The sequence below is a fragment of the Balaenoptera acutorostrata genome, chromosome 1 (genome assembly GCF_949987535.1).
Source record: "Balaenoptera acutorostrata chromosome 1, mBalAcu1.1, whole genome shotgun sequence".
NCBI classification, from domain to species: Eukaryota; Metazoa; Chordata; class Mammalia; order Artiodactyla; family Balaenopteridae; genus Balaenoptera; species Balaenoptera acutorostrata.
Genome location: NC_080064.1, coordinates 114,566,504 through 114,586,317, shown reverse-complemented (window position 1 = coordinate 114,586,317; position 19,814 = coordinate 114,566,504). Strand labels below are relative to the sequence as shown.

At 58.0% G+C, this 19,814-nt stretch overlaps 1 protein-coding gene across 1 annotated transcript; it reads right to left on the bottom strand.

Annotated features, from left to right (window-relative positions):
- Positions 1–352: 352 nt before the first annotated feature.
- Positions 353–19,347, bottom strand: LMNA (lamin A/C). Its single transcript, XM_007171875.3, has 12 exons — positions 18,744–19,347; positions 7,195–7,351; positions 5,736–5,861; positions 5,305–5,475; positions 4,977–5,102; positions 4,223–4,443; positions 3,907–4,129; positions 3,370–3,477; positions 3,142–3,261; positions 2,622–2,711; positions 1,555–1,824; positions 353–1,279 (listed from the first exon to the last, which is right to left on the bottom strand). The coding sequence occupies exons 1-12, from the start codon at positions 19,097–19,099 to the stop codon at positions 1,253–1,255; spliced, it is 1,995 nt and encodes a 664-aa protein (XP_007171937.1). The 5' UTR covers positions 19,100–19,347; the 3' UTR covers positions 353–1,252.
- Between the last annotated feature and the right edge of the window lie 467 nt (positions 19,348–19,814).

Genomic DNA, 19,814 nt, shown 5'->3' with positions numbered 1-19,814 from the left:
CGAAGAAGGTGCTCACTAAGTGCTGGCTGGTTGAAGAAAGCTTGGAAGGAAATGCTCTCCTTCGGGCTCTGCTTCTCTGAGGGACTTACGGAGAGAGAGCCCTGCACTGGGTGGGCAATGCTCAGGTCAGAGCCTCTCCCCATCAGCCACCGCTGGGTGCCCAGATGTGCATCTGAAGCTCTGAGGGCCTTGTCGCATCTCCCCTAGAGCAGGGGCAAGGCTGGGTGGCATGAGGATGCGGTGACTGAGCGACATTTGTGTGTGTGTCTGTGTGTGTCTGTGTGTGTCTGTCTGCCCCTCAGAACACACAGTGACGCCCACCAACAAAGACAGACACCACAGCAGCCAGGGGTAGAAACAACTAGTGTATTGATTTGGGGAGGAGAGAAGGGGTGCAGATGGGAAATGAGAGGCAAGGGGCTCCTTAGTGTTTGCCAAAATCCACTGCCACACACCCTCCACCCTTCCTCACCTTCCTCCTCTGCGGGGGGGCCCCAGCAGGCTCTCCCCGTTTCTAGTCAGCCTCCCTCTCCCTCCTCCCCTACACCCACTTGACCTCGACCTCCAGTGACTGGGCAGAGCCCACCCCTGGCTCTGAAGCTGGGTGACGGCAGGCTCATTCTAACCTTTCTTCACCCTCCTTCTACCTCCCACCTCATTCCCATCTCTTGTCTAAATAACATACAGAAAAAGCAAGCGCAGCTGGTACCTGGGAGAATCAAGTCATCCCGGGGCTGGGGGCAGGGGGGAACTGGGGGCGGGGCAGGCGGAGGAGCCTCAGCCAGGTGTAGTGGAACGATGGGGGATGGCCCAGGGGCCTGGCTCAGCCCTACTCCCTCGGAGGCTGGCGGAGAAGACTCCACACCTGCCTCTCAGGCACCATGTCACAGGGTCCCCGGGATGGGGGCAGCAGGCAGGGCAGAAAAGCAGAAACTAGGCTCTGTAAAAAGCATCCCTTTCCCTTGGCTCCCTCTTTGGTTTTAAGGCAGATATGGAGCTCCCCAGAAGCAGGGAAAAAAAGGGGGGGATTGAGATAGATGCGCTTTTGGGGGGGGCTTATGTTTTTCCTTCAGTATAAAACCACTGTAGAAAATAACTTCTCTTAGAAAAAAACAAAAACATAGAAGAAAAAACAAAGGGGTATTTTTCTTTGGCTTCAAGCCCCTTCCCAGGAGGGGCAGGGCAGGGGTGGGCATGAGGTGAGGAGGAAGCAGGAGGCCTCCGCCCCCATCCCTGCCTGGCAGGTCCCAGATTACATGATGCTGCAGTTCTGGGGGTTCTAAGAGAGAAGAGAGAAGGGGAGAGGTGTGAGCGGCAGCACCTGGCCGGTACCCTCCCTCCCCTTACCCCCCGCCCCGCCCCTGCCCTCCAATCTGGGGCTCAGACAGGAGGGGCAGGACGCGGGAGCGACCGTCTAGGATCTTGGGCTTCGGGGAGGAGGCTCCCACTCCCCCGGGCTGCGGAAGAGAAGGCTCTCCCCCAACAGGGCCACCCTAATCCTCAGGGACCAGGGCCCCCTGCCTGTGGGGGTGTGGAGGCAGAGGGACAACTCACCTGGGTTCGGGGTCTGGAGTTGCCCAGGAGGTAGGAGCGGGTGACCAGGCTGTCCCCGAAGCTGCCACCCCCACTGCCCCCCACACTGCGGTAGCTGCGAGTGACTGTGATACTGGAGGCGGAGGAGCCAGAGGAGATGGATCCGCCCACCTGGGCTCCCGAGCTGCTGGCAGACGCCTTGTCTGCAGGCTGCCCGCATGTCCCGCACAGCACGGTGCGCGAGCGCAGGTTGTACTCGGCGGGGTCCCCCGAGCTGCTGCCGTGGGAGCCCTGAGGAGGGAGACAAGGCTCAGGCCTGACGGCGAGTCTGAGACTGACTGCTCAGGCCCAACACCCAGGCTCCGCGCTGCTGCAGGCTCCCAGTTGCCAGGCAGGAAGGTGGGGTTCTGCGCTCAAGTAACCTAACCTAACCTAACCTAACGGCGGGTGGGCGATAGGGCTTAGGGGGCCGGGGCTGGGAAGGGAGGACACGAAAGGGGGCAGGGTCAGGAAGACTTGGGGACAGAAGACAGGGAATGGGAGTTGTGGCTCTGACTCTGTCCTAGCTACTCTGAGCTTAAGAGGGAAAGGAGAGAGAGTGAGCAAGCTTGTAGAGCAGCAGGCATGCAAAATTAATTGGGAAGTGGGGTGGGTGAGAGAGACCGTTCTCCCAGGAAAAATGGGGGAGATGAGAGGCCATGCAGGTGACAGGAATGGGGAGGAGACAAGAAAGGAGATGCATGCAACAGAAATTGGGGGAGAGAGGCAGGGCTGGGTGCCCCACATCTGTCCTCCCATCCCTGTCCCAGGAGACAAATCCAGACCCTTGTCCACTGCTCCCATGGGAAGACTCCATGGCATCAGAAAGTTCCACTCCCTTCCTTACCAGAGTAGGGAACCCAGACACCTGGGTTCCCTGTTCAAGGTATAGGGAGGAGAGAGAAGAAAAGCCAGGGCAGCAAGTGAAGTTCCAAAACATTCTTTAATGAAAAGATTTTTTTGGGCACGGGGTGGCCAGGGAGAGGCTGTCCCCAGGCCTGGCTGGGTGCCCCAGCGTGGGCTTGGCCTCAGCGGCGGCTGCCACTCACATGGTGATGATGGAGCAGGTCATCTCCATCCTCATCCTCGTCATCGTCAACCATAGTCACTGAGCGCACCAGCTTGCGCATGGCCACCTCCTGCCGGGGATACGAGAGCCCCAGGGGTTAGGGGCTCAGGGCCAGGGGAGGAGTGTGCAGCATACCCAACCCAGTGACCACCTAAGAACCTTCGAGTGGTCTGCCCTTTGTCCAGCCTGCTGCTTACTCTGCCCTCTGGGGTACCAGAGCTAAGGAACTTGTTTCTACCCCAGGGTGACACTGTCAGACTCTCTGGGTAGGAGCATGGTCTGCCTTAACAATCCTCACTGTCTAACCTCCACCCCTCCTGCTGCTGGGGGAGGCAGCTTTGGGTCTGCACACTGGGTGAAGAGTTTGGGGCCTGGGACTGCACAGGAGAGCTGGGAGAAAGTGGCCCTGAATTGGCCCCTTTGGGTTGGGGGCCGCTGGCTCCTACTTTGGCCATCAGGGGAGCTTTGTCCAGTAAGAGGCCAGCCTGCAGCATACTCACTTCCCCAGTGGAGTTGATGAGAGCCGTGCGCAGGCTGTTTCCGCAGCCCCAGGTGTTCTGTGCCTTCCACACCAAGTCGGTAGGGGGGCTATGGGTGGCCCCAGCTCCTGCAGCCCAGATCTGGGGGAGGGAGAATTAGAGAAGGGTGCTCACTCCAGCACTCCCATCCTCAGGCCAACCCATCCCCACCCGAGGCCACCCCAGAGTCCCAAACACCCTGCCACTCACCGTCACCACCTGACCAGCCTTCAGAGTGAACTTTGGCGGGAAGCGGTAGGTCAGCAGGGGATCATCTCCATTCTGGCGCTTGATCTGCCAGTTGCCCATGGACTGGTCCTGCCAGGGAGAGAAGGGGAAGGTTGGGGGAGGCTCGTTCAGGCTCTTGGGTTTATCTCATTCTATTCCGCCCCTCACTGCCTTCCCCCCAAGGATAAATAATAGCTACATCTATGGGCTCTTATGCTGTGCCAAACACACTCAGTACTTTCATCTTCCCAAGAATTCAAAGGGTTAGGGACTATTATTATGCCCATTTTGCAGATGAGGAAACCGATGCTCTGAGAGGTTAAATAAATTGCCGAAGGTCTCACTGCCACCGATGAGTCCCGGAGCCAGGACTGGAACGAGAGTGCGGAGGAGATACCCACACTGCCCTGGTCTGCCTCTGATTCGAGGCACGGCCCTCCCCGCAAACTCCATCCCTTCACTTTCCAGGTTTTCTCCCTAACCCGGACGCATTCTCTTAGACCCAACCTGGGGGACTACCTCATTGGACTTGTTGCGCAGGCGTACGAACTTGCCCTCCTCATCCACCTCCTCCACGGCCACGCGCCCGCTGGTGCGAGCGTGCTGGGAGAAGCTGCTGCGGCTCTCTGTGGACTCCAGCTTGCGCTTTTTGGCGGTGCTGCCCCCACTCTGTGTCTGGGACGAGTGGGAGGAGGCCCGGCCACGGCTGCGCTGCGAGGTGGGGCTGGGGGACAGGCGTAGCCTGCGGAAGGGGAGACAGGGTGGGGGGCCTAGTCAAGGCCGGTGGCAGGCCGGAGGCGGCCGCTAGCACCTCCCCGACTCCCGCACAGCCCACCTCTCCTCCTCGCCCTCCAGGAGCTTGCGGTAGGCGTGGATCTCCATGTCCAGGGCCAGCTTGATGTCCAGCAGCTCCTGGTACTCGTCCAGCTGCTGTTGCATCCTTGCCCGCATTTCCGCCATCTCCCGCTCCTTGTCCGCCAGCAGCCGCCGGCTGGTGTCCCGCTCACGGGCCAGCGAGTCCTCCAGGTCCCGCAGCTTTGCTTCCTTGGCCGCCAGCTGGGTGACAGGGGGCAGGGGTCTGATGAGCTCCCAAGGGCCCCAAGTATGGAGACATAAGGGGCAGGGGACACCCAGCTATCCTCCCCAGGATCTCCAGGCTCCCATCAGAGCCTTTTACGGCTCTCATGTGGCCTCGGCTGGCTGGCAATGACTGGGGAGTCCTTCTCAATATCCACCTGAAATCTCTTAATCTGAGGCTAGAACCTATTTCCTCTGCCACAAGTGGCACAGCCAGCTAGAAGAATATTGATGCTTTTAACACCTCACACTGGGTCTCGTGGCAGATCTATGAGTTAGGGAGGATAAGAATGATCTCCATATTCAAATGGGAAAACCAAGGCTCTGAGAAGCAAGATAAGAGGTAGTCCTGGAACAGCAAACAGGTCATCTGACTCCAAATCCTAGGCTTCTTACTCAGCCTGCGGTCCTGGGGGCATGTTCTGTCCACTACCCTCCCCTCCTCAGGACTTCCACCCGACATCCTGCCCAGACTATTGGCTGATGGGGGAGGGGCGGGGTGGGGGCATCACCTGCTTCTGGAGCTGGCTGAGCTGGGCGGAGAGGCTGTCGATGCGGACGCGGGACTGCTGCAGCTCCTCGTGGGCGGCCCCCACCAGGTTGCTGTTCCTCTCGGCTGACTGCCTGGCATTATCCAGCTGGAGGGGAGGACACAGGGTTAGGGCTGCAGCGACCAAAGGCGGGAGGGACCTGAGAAGGGCATCACTGCTGCAGCCTCAGGTCCCGGCTACCCTGAGCTCCTGCCACCGTCCTCCTGATCTCCCACAGGACATCTCAGGGTGGGCGGGTGGAGGGCTGCTGGGGGCAGAGGCAGCAAGGGAGACACGGGAGAATGAGCACCTTGGCAGAATAGGTCTTCTCCAGTTCCTTCTTGTACTGTTCCACCTGGTCCTCGTGCTGGGCCCGCAGCTCCTGCAGGGCATCCGCCAGCCGGCTCTCAAACTCACGCTGCTTCCCATTATCAATCTCCACCAGGCGCGTCTCATGGCGGCGCTTGGTCTCACGAAGCTCCTGGAAGGGTTGGACCCAGAGACCAAAATCAGAACTAGTCCTTCAAGGATGAAACCCAAGTTCCCGGCCCAATCCTAACCCTGAACGGAGTCACTGTAAAGCCCCACTTTAACCTGGGGGCTGGCCACCCCCCAACTCCCCATCCACTAGTACAAGGGAGTCAGGCAGGGAGCTCTGCACACAGTTGATCCCCCAGCCCCAGCTCTGACGTCTGTCACCACCCAGCCCTGGTCCTCTGGTCTGCAGGGCACAGTTCCCACCTCGCTGTAGATGTTCTTCTGGAAGTCCAGCTCCTCCTTCAGGGTCTGCAGCCTGTTCTCAGCATCTACCCGCCGCAGCATCTCATCCTGAAGTTGCTTCTTGGCCTCACCCAGGGCTGCCTCGAGCTGAGAGGAAGGGGGCAGAGGTCAGGGAGAGGGATCATAGGACATTAGAGCTGGAAGGAAACTGAGAAGTGGGCTGTGTCCAGCATATCCCTTTATATGTGCAGAAACAGGTCTAGGGGAGTGAGAGCCTTGGATACCCACAGAGGTAATAATATATTTATTCCCTCACAGTAATGACTCTGGGTAGGTACTGTGCTAAGAAAAAAAAAGACAGTGCCTCCTTTCTCTGGCACAACATAGCAATTGCTATAAAGGAAGTATGTCCAGAGTACAGAAGGAATATGAGGGAAGGAACCAAAGTGTGCCTGGGGTGGTAGAGGGGGCTTCCGGGAAGGCCTCCAAGAGGCTGAGATCTGAAGGACAGGTGAGTGGGGCAGACAGGAGCCAAGTGCAAAGGCACAGAGGGATGAAGGCACACATGTGCACTTCAGGATCTCCAGAAGGCTCAGTACTGCTGAAGCCTGAAGGACAGGGCTCAGGGGGTAGAGTGACAGCAGAGGTGGCCAGACTGGAAGGCAGGGGCTTGATCATGGAGAGATGCGCCGTTATCTGCCACAAAACAATCCTCTGAATCTCGAGCAGGGGGGCACCTGTCTTAGATCTTCATCTTAGAAAGCACAAGCTGGGCAGTGCAGCTGGGAAGGGCTGGGGGCAGGACCTGGGAGGAGAATGGCCCAGCCTTGGTTTTCTTGTCAACCTGCTGGCTTCTCCTGGTCTCTCCACGGTGTACCGTGGTGGCAGGGCCTGGGAGGGAAGAGAGCCCAGGACAGAAGCTTGGTGACTGTCTCTAGTCCTGGCCCTGCTCTGAGCAGATGTGGCTGTGAGATTGGGAACAAGCCAGCTTCTTTGATTCTGTTCCTTAGCTTGTAACATGAGAGATTAGAGGCTAGAATAGATAGCAAAGTGTTTTGAAAGTAAAGACCATCGTCTACATGCTGAGCACTGAGAACATGCATCCATATGTGATCGACCATCAGCTCCCGATCAGGGCTCTGAGGACAGTCTACATCCTCTCCTGCCTCCCAGAGAGGTCATGGCTCTCTATAGCAGGGCCAAACCAGGAGGGATCCAGGGCCAGGCACAATTCATTGCAAAGTTAAATGGAAATGGCTTGTGGATTCTTTTAAATTCACCGTGCTAGACACCATGGGCAGCAAAGGAGGATGCAATATGGTCTGGATGGGTGCAACGATGGTAGGACGTGGGAATGGCTCTGATGCCATGTGACAGGTCAGACCGGGCACCTCCTGAGGGGGCCTGGGGTGGAAGAGTGAGTGTGCATTTGGCAGGGGAGGTGGGGGAGGTGTCAGGTGGCATCACGGGCAGGCCTCACCTTGGCCACTTGCCCCCGCAGGTCATGCAGCTCGCCCTCCAGCGTGCGTTTCTCACTGAGAGCAGTGCTCAGTGCGGCCTCCTTGGAGTTGAGCAGAGCCTCCAGGTCCTTGAGCCGGGCCTGGGCAGCCATCAAGTCTCCCTCCTTCTTGGTATTGCTAAAGAAGCCAGGGAAGAGTGGGTTTAAGAGGAGGAGTCTGTGTTCCTAGAGAGAGCCAGGTCCCCCAGGGAGAGAGAGAAGTCAGGTTCCGGGAGGTCAGCTGTGGGGCCTGGCTCTGCTATCCCTCAAACTGCCAGGGGAGGGCATCCTTGGCTTTGGTTTGTTTGCATCTGCCTGCCTCTGGGGCTGGACTCCCACTTCTCCCAAGGTCCCCAAAACCCCCTTCCTGCTTCTCCACCCTTCCCATGACTCAGTGCTCAGGAACGTGCCTGGGGCCAAGGGCAAAGCTCGATCCCGTGAGATGAATGCTTTTTCCTCTCTCCCCTCCCATTCCTTCCCAAAGAGACAGAGCCACCTTTGTCTCCTGCCCCTTCCCACAGAGGGCCTTAACCTTCTCCCCCGACTCCACCCACCTTCCATTCAGCCAAGCCTCCTTCCCTGTGGGTACCCAGACAGCCAGGCTCCTAGGCCTTGGGTCTGTGTGTCCCTAACACTTATCAGTTTGAGACCTAAAGGTGTCTGTCACCTCCCCTAGTCCCTTTTACACACCGGAGACTGCTGGGAGAGAAAGTCTGGTTAAAGCTCAGGGAGACCTGGGATGAGGACACCCAGGCATGGTATTGACCCTTCCCTTTCTCAGACCCAGTGTGGGTCCCCTGATCTGGGCAGAGCACAGGGGTTCCAGCCTCCCTCCCTCTAGGCCTCATCAGAGCCTGAGAATGCTGAGCCTGACGCATCGACCACAGGCCTCAGCATCTGGCTCCAGATGTGACCCCCAGGCCTCCAGGTCCATCTGGGTTCCAGCCTTGAACCTCCCCACTCCTCAAACTGGGTAAAGCTTTAGCTAGAACCAACCAAACAGGGGTTGCCTCTGCCACCTCCCTTCCCTTTCTGGGCCGCTGATGATTTTTGCTGGATAGTGACCTAGAGAAATAGAGGGATCCTATTTTCTTAAAGACCTCTGGGGAACCCAAAAAATTTTCAGTTGTAATGATCCCTTCAGCAATGTGTGGTGAGAGAAACCACTAGACCCAGGGAGTGGAAGGAAAGAGCCAAGGGGCCTGGTCCCAGTTGCCATCTGTAACTCATCAGACTTCAAGCATGAACCCACCATGGCAGATGGAAAAAAGGAAAACCAAACGTGGGCAGGGGGAAAAAATTCTATCCTGGAAAGGAGAAAAGTGGCCCTGCCAACATTTTTCTCCTGCCACCAAAGCCCTCAGCTCCAGGAGACCCAACAATTCACTGTGAAGCAGGATGGAGAAGGCTAGACTGGAGGCAGCTCTGGAGGGAGGGCCTGAGACTGAGACGGTGTTCTCCTGCCACCAGCTAGGATTTCAAACAGGAGTCACCTCCCCTCCAACTGGGCTCCACTGGGAGGACAGAGCAACGCCCAGACAGGCAGGGGAAGGACCCGAAGACCTGGGGGGAGCACCCCTGGCCTGCACGCTTGCTCTGTCCAGGCCTCTGGCCCCATCTCAGAACAAGCTGTTTAATGCAACAGTGTCTGTCTCCTGTGAAAAGAGGCCCTTCCAGATCTGGAGGATGTCTCCCCTCCTCCGTCTCAGCCAGAAAAGCTAAAAATAAAGTCAAAACCCAGCTCAGGTTTTGGCTGCCATCCGGCCCAGCCCCTGGCTGGGAGCATAGCCCCAACTTTCCATGACTTCAGAACTTTTCCGAAGCTGAGGCAGCTGCAGGGGGAGGAGGAAAAAAGAAGAAAAACCGCTGGTAAAGCGAAGCGACGCAGCAGACATAGATTCCGAGCCCCTTGGGCTGACTCCAAGGTTGGCAGGGACTACCCAGCCAAGAGGCCTCTCTACCCTGCAGGCTAACGGCTGCAGCTGGCCATCCTGGGAGGCTCTCAGAATTTAGAGAACTAGAAGGAGCTGAGCATATGTTCAGCTTAACCCCCTCCTTGTACAGATGAGGAAACTGAAGCACAGAGGAGGAAGGTGAGTGACCCAGTGTCAAGCACAGCAAGCAGCTATGGGGACTGGTGGGGGGGGGGGCCGTCACAGTCAATTCTGGCTGCTGATCAGGACTCCTCCTCCTCCCCCTCCCCTCCCTGCTCCCCCTCCTCCTCCTCCTAAGCCACAGGTCTAGAGAGAGCAGAGAAGCCAGCAGGAGAAAGAGGGCTCCCAGACCCAGCCAGCCTGAGCTGGGAGAAGCAGGAAGGAGCGCCGTGATGCTTTCGGAAGGCATCTCAAGGGTGTCTCTTCCCTAGTCCCGCCTCCCTGGCCTCCTCAGACACCAGAAGAGGAACTTCAGAAGTTCTCCTTGGAAATACCTTTCCTGTGGCAGTGCAACGCAGCACTGACAGAGGAAAACAACGGCGCTGCACGGTCCCTGCCCTCGGGGGCTCACAGCCTGACAACTGCAGGATTTTGTCCTTCAGTATAACCTCTTCAGTTCCTACTGTTCCCAAAGGTGGGGTGGTAGTAATACTAATATTAATAGTAATACTCAGACTAATACTAATAATCATATGACAGCAAACACACCTAATTGCGTACAAGACACTGCTCTAAATATTATAATATTAACTCACTTAATGTCCACAGCTTCCCTACTGAGATAGGTGCCAATACTACGTGATTGAGGAAACAGGCACAGAGAGCTATGTCCAGGGTCCCTCCAGGGTCCTGCAGCAAGTCGGGAGCAGAGCTGGAAATCACTGCTGTACTGCTCCACCTCCCGTGCTATAATGGCCTCCAGAGAAATTAAGGGGGCGATTTTCCTTCCCCTCTTGGAGGCTTTGATTAGCGCTTAAAAGACATGCGATGAAAGGACTAAGACACCCTGCAGATGAGGGAAACCCCAAGCAAAGAGAGGGAAGCAAGAAAGAGCCTTTGTGGTTTTCTCAGCCGTGTTTGGGGAGCTCCCCTCTGTGGGGAAGCAGCTGCTATCACCCATGGGCTCATGACTCAGACCTCAGGAGCTCTGTGCCCAGGGAGCCACAAGCACTCCCCAAGAGATGGCTGGGGGTGGCAGTGCGGAACCCAGTGCCTCTCCAACCTCCTCCCCAGTCTTGCCTGACCACCAGCTCCAAATGCCATTTCTTCCCTAGTTGGGGTCTTCAGCCCTAGCAGGGACCCCAAGCAGACACCGGCCAGGCGTTCAGCCCCAGAGTGGTGCTGCTGCCCGTGCCTGAGTCCACTGGGGGTTGGCGGTGGGAAAGCCGGGCACATGCTGACTGCTGCCCCACAGCTAGGGCAGGGAGGACAGGGTGGGGCAGGCAAGGGGAGCTGGAAGGGTGGGAACCAGGGGCTCCACAGGTGACTCATCCTCAAGCACACAATACCCTGGCAGGGGTCGGGGAAATCCTCTGGTGCTCACAGGGGAGGCCCTGGCTTTACCCACGTCCTGCCCCAGGCCCCGTGCCATGCCAGTGGGTTGCCGGCTTCTCCCTCCCATCCGCCAGGCTCCTCCCGCACAGGAGTGGCTCCATCCCGGCAGGCTCAGGAGGCAAGAAGGGCTGGGCATCCTGTCTCTAACTCTTCCCACGTCTGGCAAATCTGATCGCAGAAGGAGGGACGAGTGGGGTGGGGGAGGGCAGGGGAGCAGAGAGGAAAAGAGTAAGGTAGAAATGAGACCTGGGAGCTGGCGCGCGTGTGGCCCCAGGCTGGGGCTCTGTTACGCTGAGGCTGGCTGGTAGGATAGGGAAGCCAGGCTCCAGGGCCACTGCAGGCCAGGACTCTGGGGGCTGCCCTGTGGGGGGGGGGGTGCGGGGGGGAGGAGAAAGGCACGCAGCACAGCAAAGGGGCTGAGGTGGGCACTGGGCCAGGCGCTGACCCGCCCGCTGAGTCACCCTCCTCAGCCCAGCTCGGATGCCAGATATGGAAGCCAGGGCCGGCCGCAGGCCTGTTTGGGCCCGCTTGCCGGGAGCAACTTGCTAGGCCTGAGGGAGAGGCCCCCATTTCCTCCGCTGGGCTGAGGAAGAGACAAGAGGAGCAGCGATAACGGGCTGGGGCTAAAAATAAGAAGTGGGAGGGGCAGATGGCCAAGGGGGTGGTGGAGGAGCCGGACCAGCCCAGCCGGGGCTCCCTCAGACCCGCCCCTGTCCCCTCACTGGCCACGCCCTAGCCTCACCGGCCCTCCGAGTTCCCCATCGCCGCGGGTCGGAGACGGGAGGAGGGGGAGGGGAGGCAGGCGCACAAAGGGCCCTGAGCCCCCGAGCGTCTCCTGCCTCACAGGAAAGGGAGCCCCCTGTGGCTGGGCAGGGCAGAGCAGGGCTGGGGGCAGAGCAGTGAGTCCCAGCCCTCCTGGCTTGGCGAGAGTTCTCCCCTCTCCTCCCAGGGGTCTAGACCTCTGCCCAGGCTGACTCCCTGTCAGGTGATGGGGCGTCTCCAACGGCCACCCCAAGCCGGCCGCACGTTCCTCCTTTTGTTCCAGCAACTCCCCCCACTGAAATGTATCCTTCCCTCCCTCCACCTATCCAAATCCACGCCCCCCGTTCCGTTTGAGCCCCGCCTCAGCCCTGCGCCTCCAGATCCAGTCCCAGCCTTCTCTCCTCTTCCAAGTGCGTTCAGCTGTTGTTTTATCTGCTGGTTTATTCTCTTTCCAGTAATAAGTGTGTCTCGGGGCTTTTTCTGTATGTCCCCAAATGCCCTGAGACTAGGAGGAGCTCAAGGCTTCTAGGGGGACCTCCTCCTGGACCAACTCCTGCCCTTTTACAGATGGGGAAACCGAGGCCTGAAGAAGAGCAGGCTCAGACCCTAAAACCCTGCCCACCCGGTCACCTGAGGACACTCACAACAGATGGAGACAGACACAGAAAATGGCATGACACACACAGGGGGCGCAGAAAGTAGACAGAGACACCCAGGAAGAGAGCCTGGAAGACACTTCGACTTCTGCTCAATTGCTGGGAGCCACCCCAGTCTGAGGGTGATGATACAGACACTTAGTGAAGCAGCCCTCAAACATCAGCTGCTCCCACAGCTGTGTGTGGAGCCATGAAGTTCGACGGTCCCCCACCCCTGAAAGTAACCACTGCTTGGGTTCTTGGCTGGTCTGTGGGTCTGCCATCACTTTCAGGTATAGGCAGGACGTGGATAGGCTGGGACAACTGGTTCCCCACTCTGTCATTCAAGGCACCAGCCCTCTCTGGAAAGGAGACCTTGAAGAGGGGAACTGAGGGGGGCAGGTGTTCCAGGGACTTAGAAGCCCCTTGAGCCTCCCCCAAACGCCACCCTGTGAAGTTCTGAATGTCTTGCACCTGGAAAGCACATGGTAGAGGTCGATCCCCAGTATGTGGGTGCATGGGCCTCCCCACACAGGCACATGCACCCACAGCAGGCACGGCTCTGCTTCCGCACGCCTCCCTTGGGCGTGACACCTGCTACATATGCTCGGTGTCTGAGGGTCCTCAGATCCCCTTCCAGAGCCACCAGGCTCCCAGCTGTCTTCGCCCCAGACAAAGCCAGGTCTAATTCCAAGCAGAGGGAGGGTTGGGATGGGGGAACTGGTGCTGAGAAGGGGGACAGGAGGCCTGTTGACATGTTCAGACGCAACTCTAGCAGAGGCGCTGGGACTGGCAGGGGGCCAGGCCTGAGTCACAGCTGCTGGGTGTATCAACGTGGCATTGTGCAGAGGCAGGAGAGGCCTGCGGCCAGAGGCCAGGGCACTGGGGTCCTGGACAACAGGCAGCGGGCTTCTTGACCAACCGCTCCCTCCAGGTCCCATGCCAAACTCTACTTTCCTTCTTCCTGGCCTGTTTCTCCAGAAATTATTCCTGTGTTGTCATAAAAATGCAGGGCTGAGGCCTGGGGACAGACCAAAAGAAGTAGGGGCATGGAGGGGAGATGGAAAGCCTGGGAAGAGGTAGGATGTCCTGGAGGTGGGAGGGAGGGAGGCCACTGGCCAAAAGGTGGGACATTTAGGGGATCCCTACAAGAAGGCGACTCAGCAGTCCCTTCTTAGGACGTATTAACCCTCCACCTGGTGGCTCATGGTTATTAACCCTGACAACAGCGGGAAGGGGGTGGGAGCCGCACCCCAAAATGGAGAGAGGAAGTCGGGGAGGGCCGAGGAGTTCTGGTACCACTGCATTCCAGCTCCAGCCTGGGAAGACGCAATGCTCTCTCCCAGCCAGCAGAGGGTGGCAGCGTTGGAGCTTCGGGAGGAGGAAGGGGGTGCCTTGGCAATCCCAAACAGCCCCCTCTCAACTGCCCAGGTCTGGGACCCTTGAAATTAAGGGTCTCTAACTCCCCTGAGCCAGTCCCTAAAGGGACTCCTGTGATCTGCTCCCCTCCATCTGTCCCTCATCTGATTCAGACCCTCATCCCTCTTGCTGCCACTTAACAAGAACACCAATCATAGTTTTGAATAAAAGGCCATCCCTCTGCCTTTTCTTCTCTGACTGGACAAGTTCAGGGTCTCCCGTCCACTCTCTACTCTGCCCTCTACCGTGACTCAGCTCCTCTGCTGGGCCTGGGATTCCAGCCAGAATTATTCCTGGTTTCGACAGGCAGGATTCAAGCTTCCTCTCCCACAAACGGGCAGGGGGAGCTCCTGCCTCCCGCACCCTGACCCGCCTCCTTCCCAAACTGTCCCCTTCCTTGAGAGATTGTTAAGGGCCAAGACTTCCTCACAGCCCAGCCTCAGGTTGCGGGTGCAGGAAGGATAGAAGATGGGCAGTTCAAGGTCACCCCTGCACCTTCCTCTGATTCCGGGCTCATGCTGTCTAATCCTGGCCAGCACTAAGGTAACAGTCCTGCCTGACCCAGAGCCTCCCTTCTTCCCCAACACAGGTCCATGGGACTCTCCCTCTCCTGCATGATACAGCCTACATGACATGTCCTGGAGGGAGACGCATTAAAAACGTAGTGTCCTTTCCTACTAGCAGTAAAAACAAAGCATAAGCCAAGGATGTAATGCCATAATAGTTAACTGTTTCTCACAAACTTTCTCTGAGAAAGAGAAGAGGGTGTTAGTACTTTTAATTCCAAGCTTGTGGGAAATATTTCTATTGTAAATAGCATTGGTTATTAATTATATTCGATTTTCATACTTATAGTGTGGTATTTTAGAGGACTGTTTTCTCACTTTGTGGGTCATTGTACTACTTTGGAACCGGAGGGATCTCTGGAGACCTTCGGCCCTAACCCCTTTCTTTTATAGCTAGGGAAATCCAGAGATGGGGGTGATTTGCTCAAGGTCACACAGCAATTTAGTGGCAGGGCCAAGCCTAGAACTAAGGACACCAAGGGCCAGGGCTGTTTCCGCTACCTCCTGCTACCTGTCATTTTGTTGGTGGACCACCTTGCCTCTTGTTAAGCGGTAGGAGATGCTGCAACCTTCCCCAAAGAGCCTCTTTCCCGCTATCTCCAAGAATATTAGAGCTTGGCCTGTGTCATCTCCAGTACACAGGGTGGGGCTCAGGGAGGTGAGAATGGAATGAACTGCCCTGGGCCTCTGAGCCAGACCTGGTCTTGCCTGCTGCAGCTGCTAGAGGTGGTCAGGGCCTGGGGAGGAGGGAAGCAAGGGAGCGGGAGCACAGGGCACAGTTGGTAGGTAAAGGCATCTCCTACCAGTTGTCCCCACAGCTGTCCCTGCCTTCAGCCCTGACACTGAGCTACTGAATCACTGGGGGTAGGACTGGGAGTGGGGACAATGGGCATGTCCCATGCAAGAGTAAGTCTCAGATTCCTGGAGGCCGGGGGATGTGCTGGCCGGGGGCATCAATCGTGGGAAGGCAATCAGGGGCCCTGGCAGGAATTACTGTCTTTCTTGTTTCTCTTGGGCTCCTTAAGTACTTACTGCTCAGCCCCCAGGGTTAGCTGTACCTTCTTCTTTCCGTTTGAATAAGAATGTGGACTTCAGGGTGGGGGTGGGGGAAGAGATGACACCAGGAGCTCCCTCAGGTGAGGACTGGGGCCCAGGTGTCCTCGAAGGCCTCCGTCCCTGCTATCCTTATGTATCTGCCAAAGGGCACAGCCTCCTGCAGATCCAGGTAGAGAATTCCCATGACAAGTCCCAAGACGGTCTCAAGACAGGAATCACCAGCCTCCCTGAGCTCTGTCTCATGATCCATGGCCTGGCAGGGTCCTGGGTCTTTCCAGGCATGGGATGTGGCAAACGTTATTGATCAAGTGTTAACGGACCCTGCAGGACAGCAGAACATTAAGACAACACTGGTCCCAGAGCAGAATCTCCAGACTGCAGGAGTGCGCCTCAGTCATCCCAACCCGCCTTCCAGATCCTCCAGCCTGTCCCCTAAGCTAGAGAATTAAGGTTTAATGGTATGAGCACATAACTAAGAATCAGAAGGCCTGTGCTCAAGTCCTGACCTGTCACTCCCTTGCTGTGTGACATGGCACAAGCCTCTGCACCTCTCTGGCTTTTGCTTTTCTTATCCTGATGAGAGCTTGGATGAACCTGGGCCTGGCAGGTCCCTGCCTGTCCCAACCAGGGCCGCAAAAGGCGGGCAATTCAGGAAGTCGTCGAGCACCCAGGCCTTGTCTGCGGGGGAAGAGACGCTTCTGCTTTGTGGGGCTGGGATCTCCCCACTTCTGACTCAGCCTTCCTCCACCAGTCCCGCGTGGGAAGACACAGACCCTGGCACCGTCCGCAGCCCAAGCCCATAACTCTAGACTCAACTCTAGAACTACTTGTGCATACTGCCTGTCAGGAGTCCCGGTTCCAGACCACCACCAGAACAACCTTAGGAAGGAGGTAGAAAAGGGTCCCAGGATGCAGTGGGGAGCGGGGAGCAGAAGATGCAGACATTCAGGCCCCCATCCCTCCCTTTAAGACATCTGCTGTCTCCACCCTGTCTCTTGCTGTCTCTTGTAAAGCCACCAGGGTGGGAGAGAGGGGGGCAGCATCTGAGTCATCCACCCAGCTGTGCTGCTTGGGGTGGGGCCTAGTTCCAAGCCTGGACCCCAGGCAGGCCTTCCCTGATGCTTTTAACCTCCTCATTCTTCCTGCACTTAGGTGTCCAAATCCCTGGGGCTCCAGAATTGAGAGTATGTGTGTATGTGTTTGTGGGTGGGGGTAGTGTTTCTGCTTGCAGCCTGTAACCCAGCCTGATGAGAGGGTGCCCCAAACCCCTGGGTGTGGTCAAGGTACCCAGGCTGGGCCAGGGATTCCCCACAAGATCTTACAGACAGCTCTGCATCCCAACCCAAAGCCTGGCCCTGAACTCTGAGCTCTAACTAAACATTAAACCAGGCAACACCTTCTCTCTAGGCTTTAGTGGGAGGAGTTAGGACAATGCCTTTCTTCCTCTCCCAAATTCTTCATTCTACTCCGCACCTCACCCTGAGCACAGCAGACGCAAAAGGGAGCAACAAATCCTTGCTCCTCCCACTGAGGACATAGAACAGGACAGAAACCCCAATCTGAGCCCTCTTTGTCTCCACCCTGCCTCTCATCAGCCTAGGATCCAGGTGTGCAAACCCACCCCCCCTTTTCCTTTTCCGGAAGCCCAGCCTCCCCAGCCAGGATGAGTGGGGGAGAGGAGAGGCAGGTGGCTAAATATAACAAGTACACACACCACCCCCGGCCCTGCCCCACGTGCGTGCACACCCGCCTGGTGTCCCAGGCCCGGACAGCTGCACCAGGAGGCAGAGGAGACAGACTGGCGTGGCTGGGTTAGCGAGAGACCATAGACTCCACTTGTTCTGTTCCCTGATCAACGCCTTCCCCAGAAAAAGATCTGCTAACAATGCCCTTCACAGGGATCTGCAAGGTAGTAGTTTGGTAGTTGAGTGCACTAGTTTAGAACACTAATTCTCTGGGACTCCCCTAGCTTGCCTCCTGTCTGTCCTGCTAAGTTATGCATATCACTAGTGGACAATGACAGCAGTGATCCCTTTCAACAGAAATAAAGTCACCCTGAGTTCCCTGGTGGCCTAGTGGTTAGGATTCTGGGCTTTCACTGCCACGGCCTGGGTTCGATCCCTGGTCTGGCAGGGGAGCTGAGATCCCCACAAGGCACAGCCAGAGTGGGGGGCGGCAGGCAAGTCACCCTGCCTCTCCACACAATTTCAATTTCCATCTAATCTTCACAAGGGGATGATGGATCTGCCACACCCACCGTGCCTGGGGCTAGGGGCTCACGAAGGGGTATAAAGAGCACAGAATACACAGAGGTCCTGAGAAGAGCATGAGTCTGGAGAAGATGATGCCAAGGGAAAGAAGGAAAGTCAAACCATACCTCCACCCCAGCCAGGGATCTCCAAGCACCTTTAGTGCTCTTTGGCTGAGGTCTTCATAGAAAACAAATTCTTGGGGAGCTGAAGAGGGCCTAAACATCCCAGCTCCAAAGGCCTTTTTAGAAAATAGGGAGGAGCCAAGTAGGGTGCGGTAGAGTGGGGCAGGGATGGGTAAGGTAGGAGTGGCCTGAAGCTTCCAACGGCTGGATTTCAAAAATGTCACTGTATTCTGGTAGTTGAACAAGGCAAAGAACAACAACAACAACAAAAAGTCAGCGGCTGAGAGGACGGGCCAGAGCAAAGGCTGCTCAGCTTGGCTGGGAAAATGAAAGCGGCTCACCCCAAGGAGGGAGGCAGGGAGCAACAAGCCCCCAACCCTCGAAGACTCCAGGCAGAGGGTGAGGGTGAGATGGGGGGAGGTGGGGAAGGGGGAGGCAGACCTGGGCATAGCACAACTTCCTGAGCTGGGAGCCTCTGCCCTCTGTCTCCCTCCCTCCCTTGCATTCCTGGGCCAAGCAGGCCAAGGGCTGTGAGAGCTGTGGGGAAGCCGCTCTCCTGGAGCTCTTTGGTGGGCCTGTCAGAGTCCAGGGAAGGTCCCAGACAGGCAGGGAGTGAAGGAGAGCTTCCCAACTCTTAGAGAGAACCCAGGTAAGGGTCGTGCCGAGGGGGCCATCGCCATGCCCCTGCAGGGGAAAAAGGGGGTCACCCTGCTTTGGTGACCTCTCTCCAGCACGACTGGACATCTGCCAGCTTGGGAACTCTGTCTTAGTGGGTGTCATGTGTTCACAGCCAGGCTGGGCAAAGTTGGCACAGTGCCAAGCCTGCCAAGAAAGTTCTAACAGGACCCTTTCACCCACTCCAAAGTGTCCTGGGTGCCCAGATTTCTTAGACCTGGCAGGGCCAGTTCCGCTTTGCCCAAGACTCTCCCCCAGGCCCCAAATGACTGGCAAATCCCACCCTGACAGAATGTGGACCTGCCACCAGCTCCTACTTGGCCCTGCTGCCCGCGCCGTTACCTTATATATCCTACCCTCTCCCAGAGACCCCTCCCTTCTCTGTCCTGTCTTGACAATTTCCCTTGGCACTGCCAGTCACCCGCTGGGGGCGGTTCCGGTGAGGGAGGAGACTATAACGCAAAGTTATCAGCAGCCTAGAGCTCGGCAAGGGCGACAGTGCGCCCGCCCTCTCTGCGCCTCTCCCGGCCCCACGCCGCCACCTGGGCGCACTCACCGTGCCTTGAGCTCCTTGAACTCCTCGCGCACTTTGCTCAGCTCCAGCTGCAGGCGGGCGCGCTCCTTGGCCACCGAGTCGAGGGTCTTGCGGGCATCCCCGAGCTCTGCCTCGTAGGCGGCCTTGATGCCGGACACTTCGCGGCTGACCACCTCCTCAGACTCGGTGATGCGAAGGCGCAGACCTGCGTTCTCCGTCTCCAGCGAGCGCACACGGTCGATGTAGACCGCCAAGCGGTCATTGAGCTCCTGCAGGTCCTCTTTCTCCTGCAGCCGGGTGATGCGGGTGGGCGACAGCGGGGTGGAGCCGGCCTGCGCCCCACTGCGGGTGGCGCGCCGCTGGGACGGGGTCTCCATGGCCGGCAGGGTGGCAACGCTGCCCGCGGGGCAGAGGTCCCGGGAAGGGCAAGGGGCTCGGGCCGAAGGACAGAGACTGCTCGGGGTGGGAGCGCGCCGGCCGGCTGGCTGGCTCTCGTCTGGCTCCTGGCAGGCGTGGGGATCTGGGCCGGGCGCTGTCCGACCTCGGGATCTGGGTTGGCCGGTATGGATGCGGCGCTCCCGCGATCACTCTGAGTCACCGGCGCCCGGGCAAAGACTCTAATAGGTCTAGGGAATGGGAGGAGGGGCCACTGCTCTTAAAGGGGCCGTCGCATACCCACGGGGGGTTGGGGGGGGCAGGAGGGGTGAGGAGGGGAGAGGACCACCCGGCGGTGGTGGCGGAGTAGGGCTCCACCCTCTCTCGCGCACCCCCGCGTGCCCGAGGCTTAGCTGAAGCTCGCGTCTAGGTCCCTATCTGCTCAGCGCTCCAAGCTGCAAGCTTGCCCCCACTGCCTCAGGCCTTCGGGGGTAGAGGGCAGAGCCAAGGGGTGGGCAAAGGGCGGGGGAGAGAGGGAAAGTGGGTGTAAAGCAAGGGAGGGTGCCAGGCAGGCAGATCCAGGAAAGTAGGGGGAGGGCTAAGGCTGGTGACCATCAGGGTGACTCACTCTTCTTCCACCACTGGCTCCCCCTTTCCTCCCCATAGTGATAGTGAGTCACCCCTACCCCGCGCCCCCCCCCCACATGTGGGCAGTCC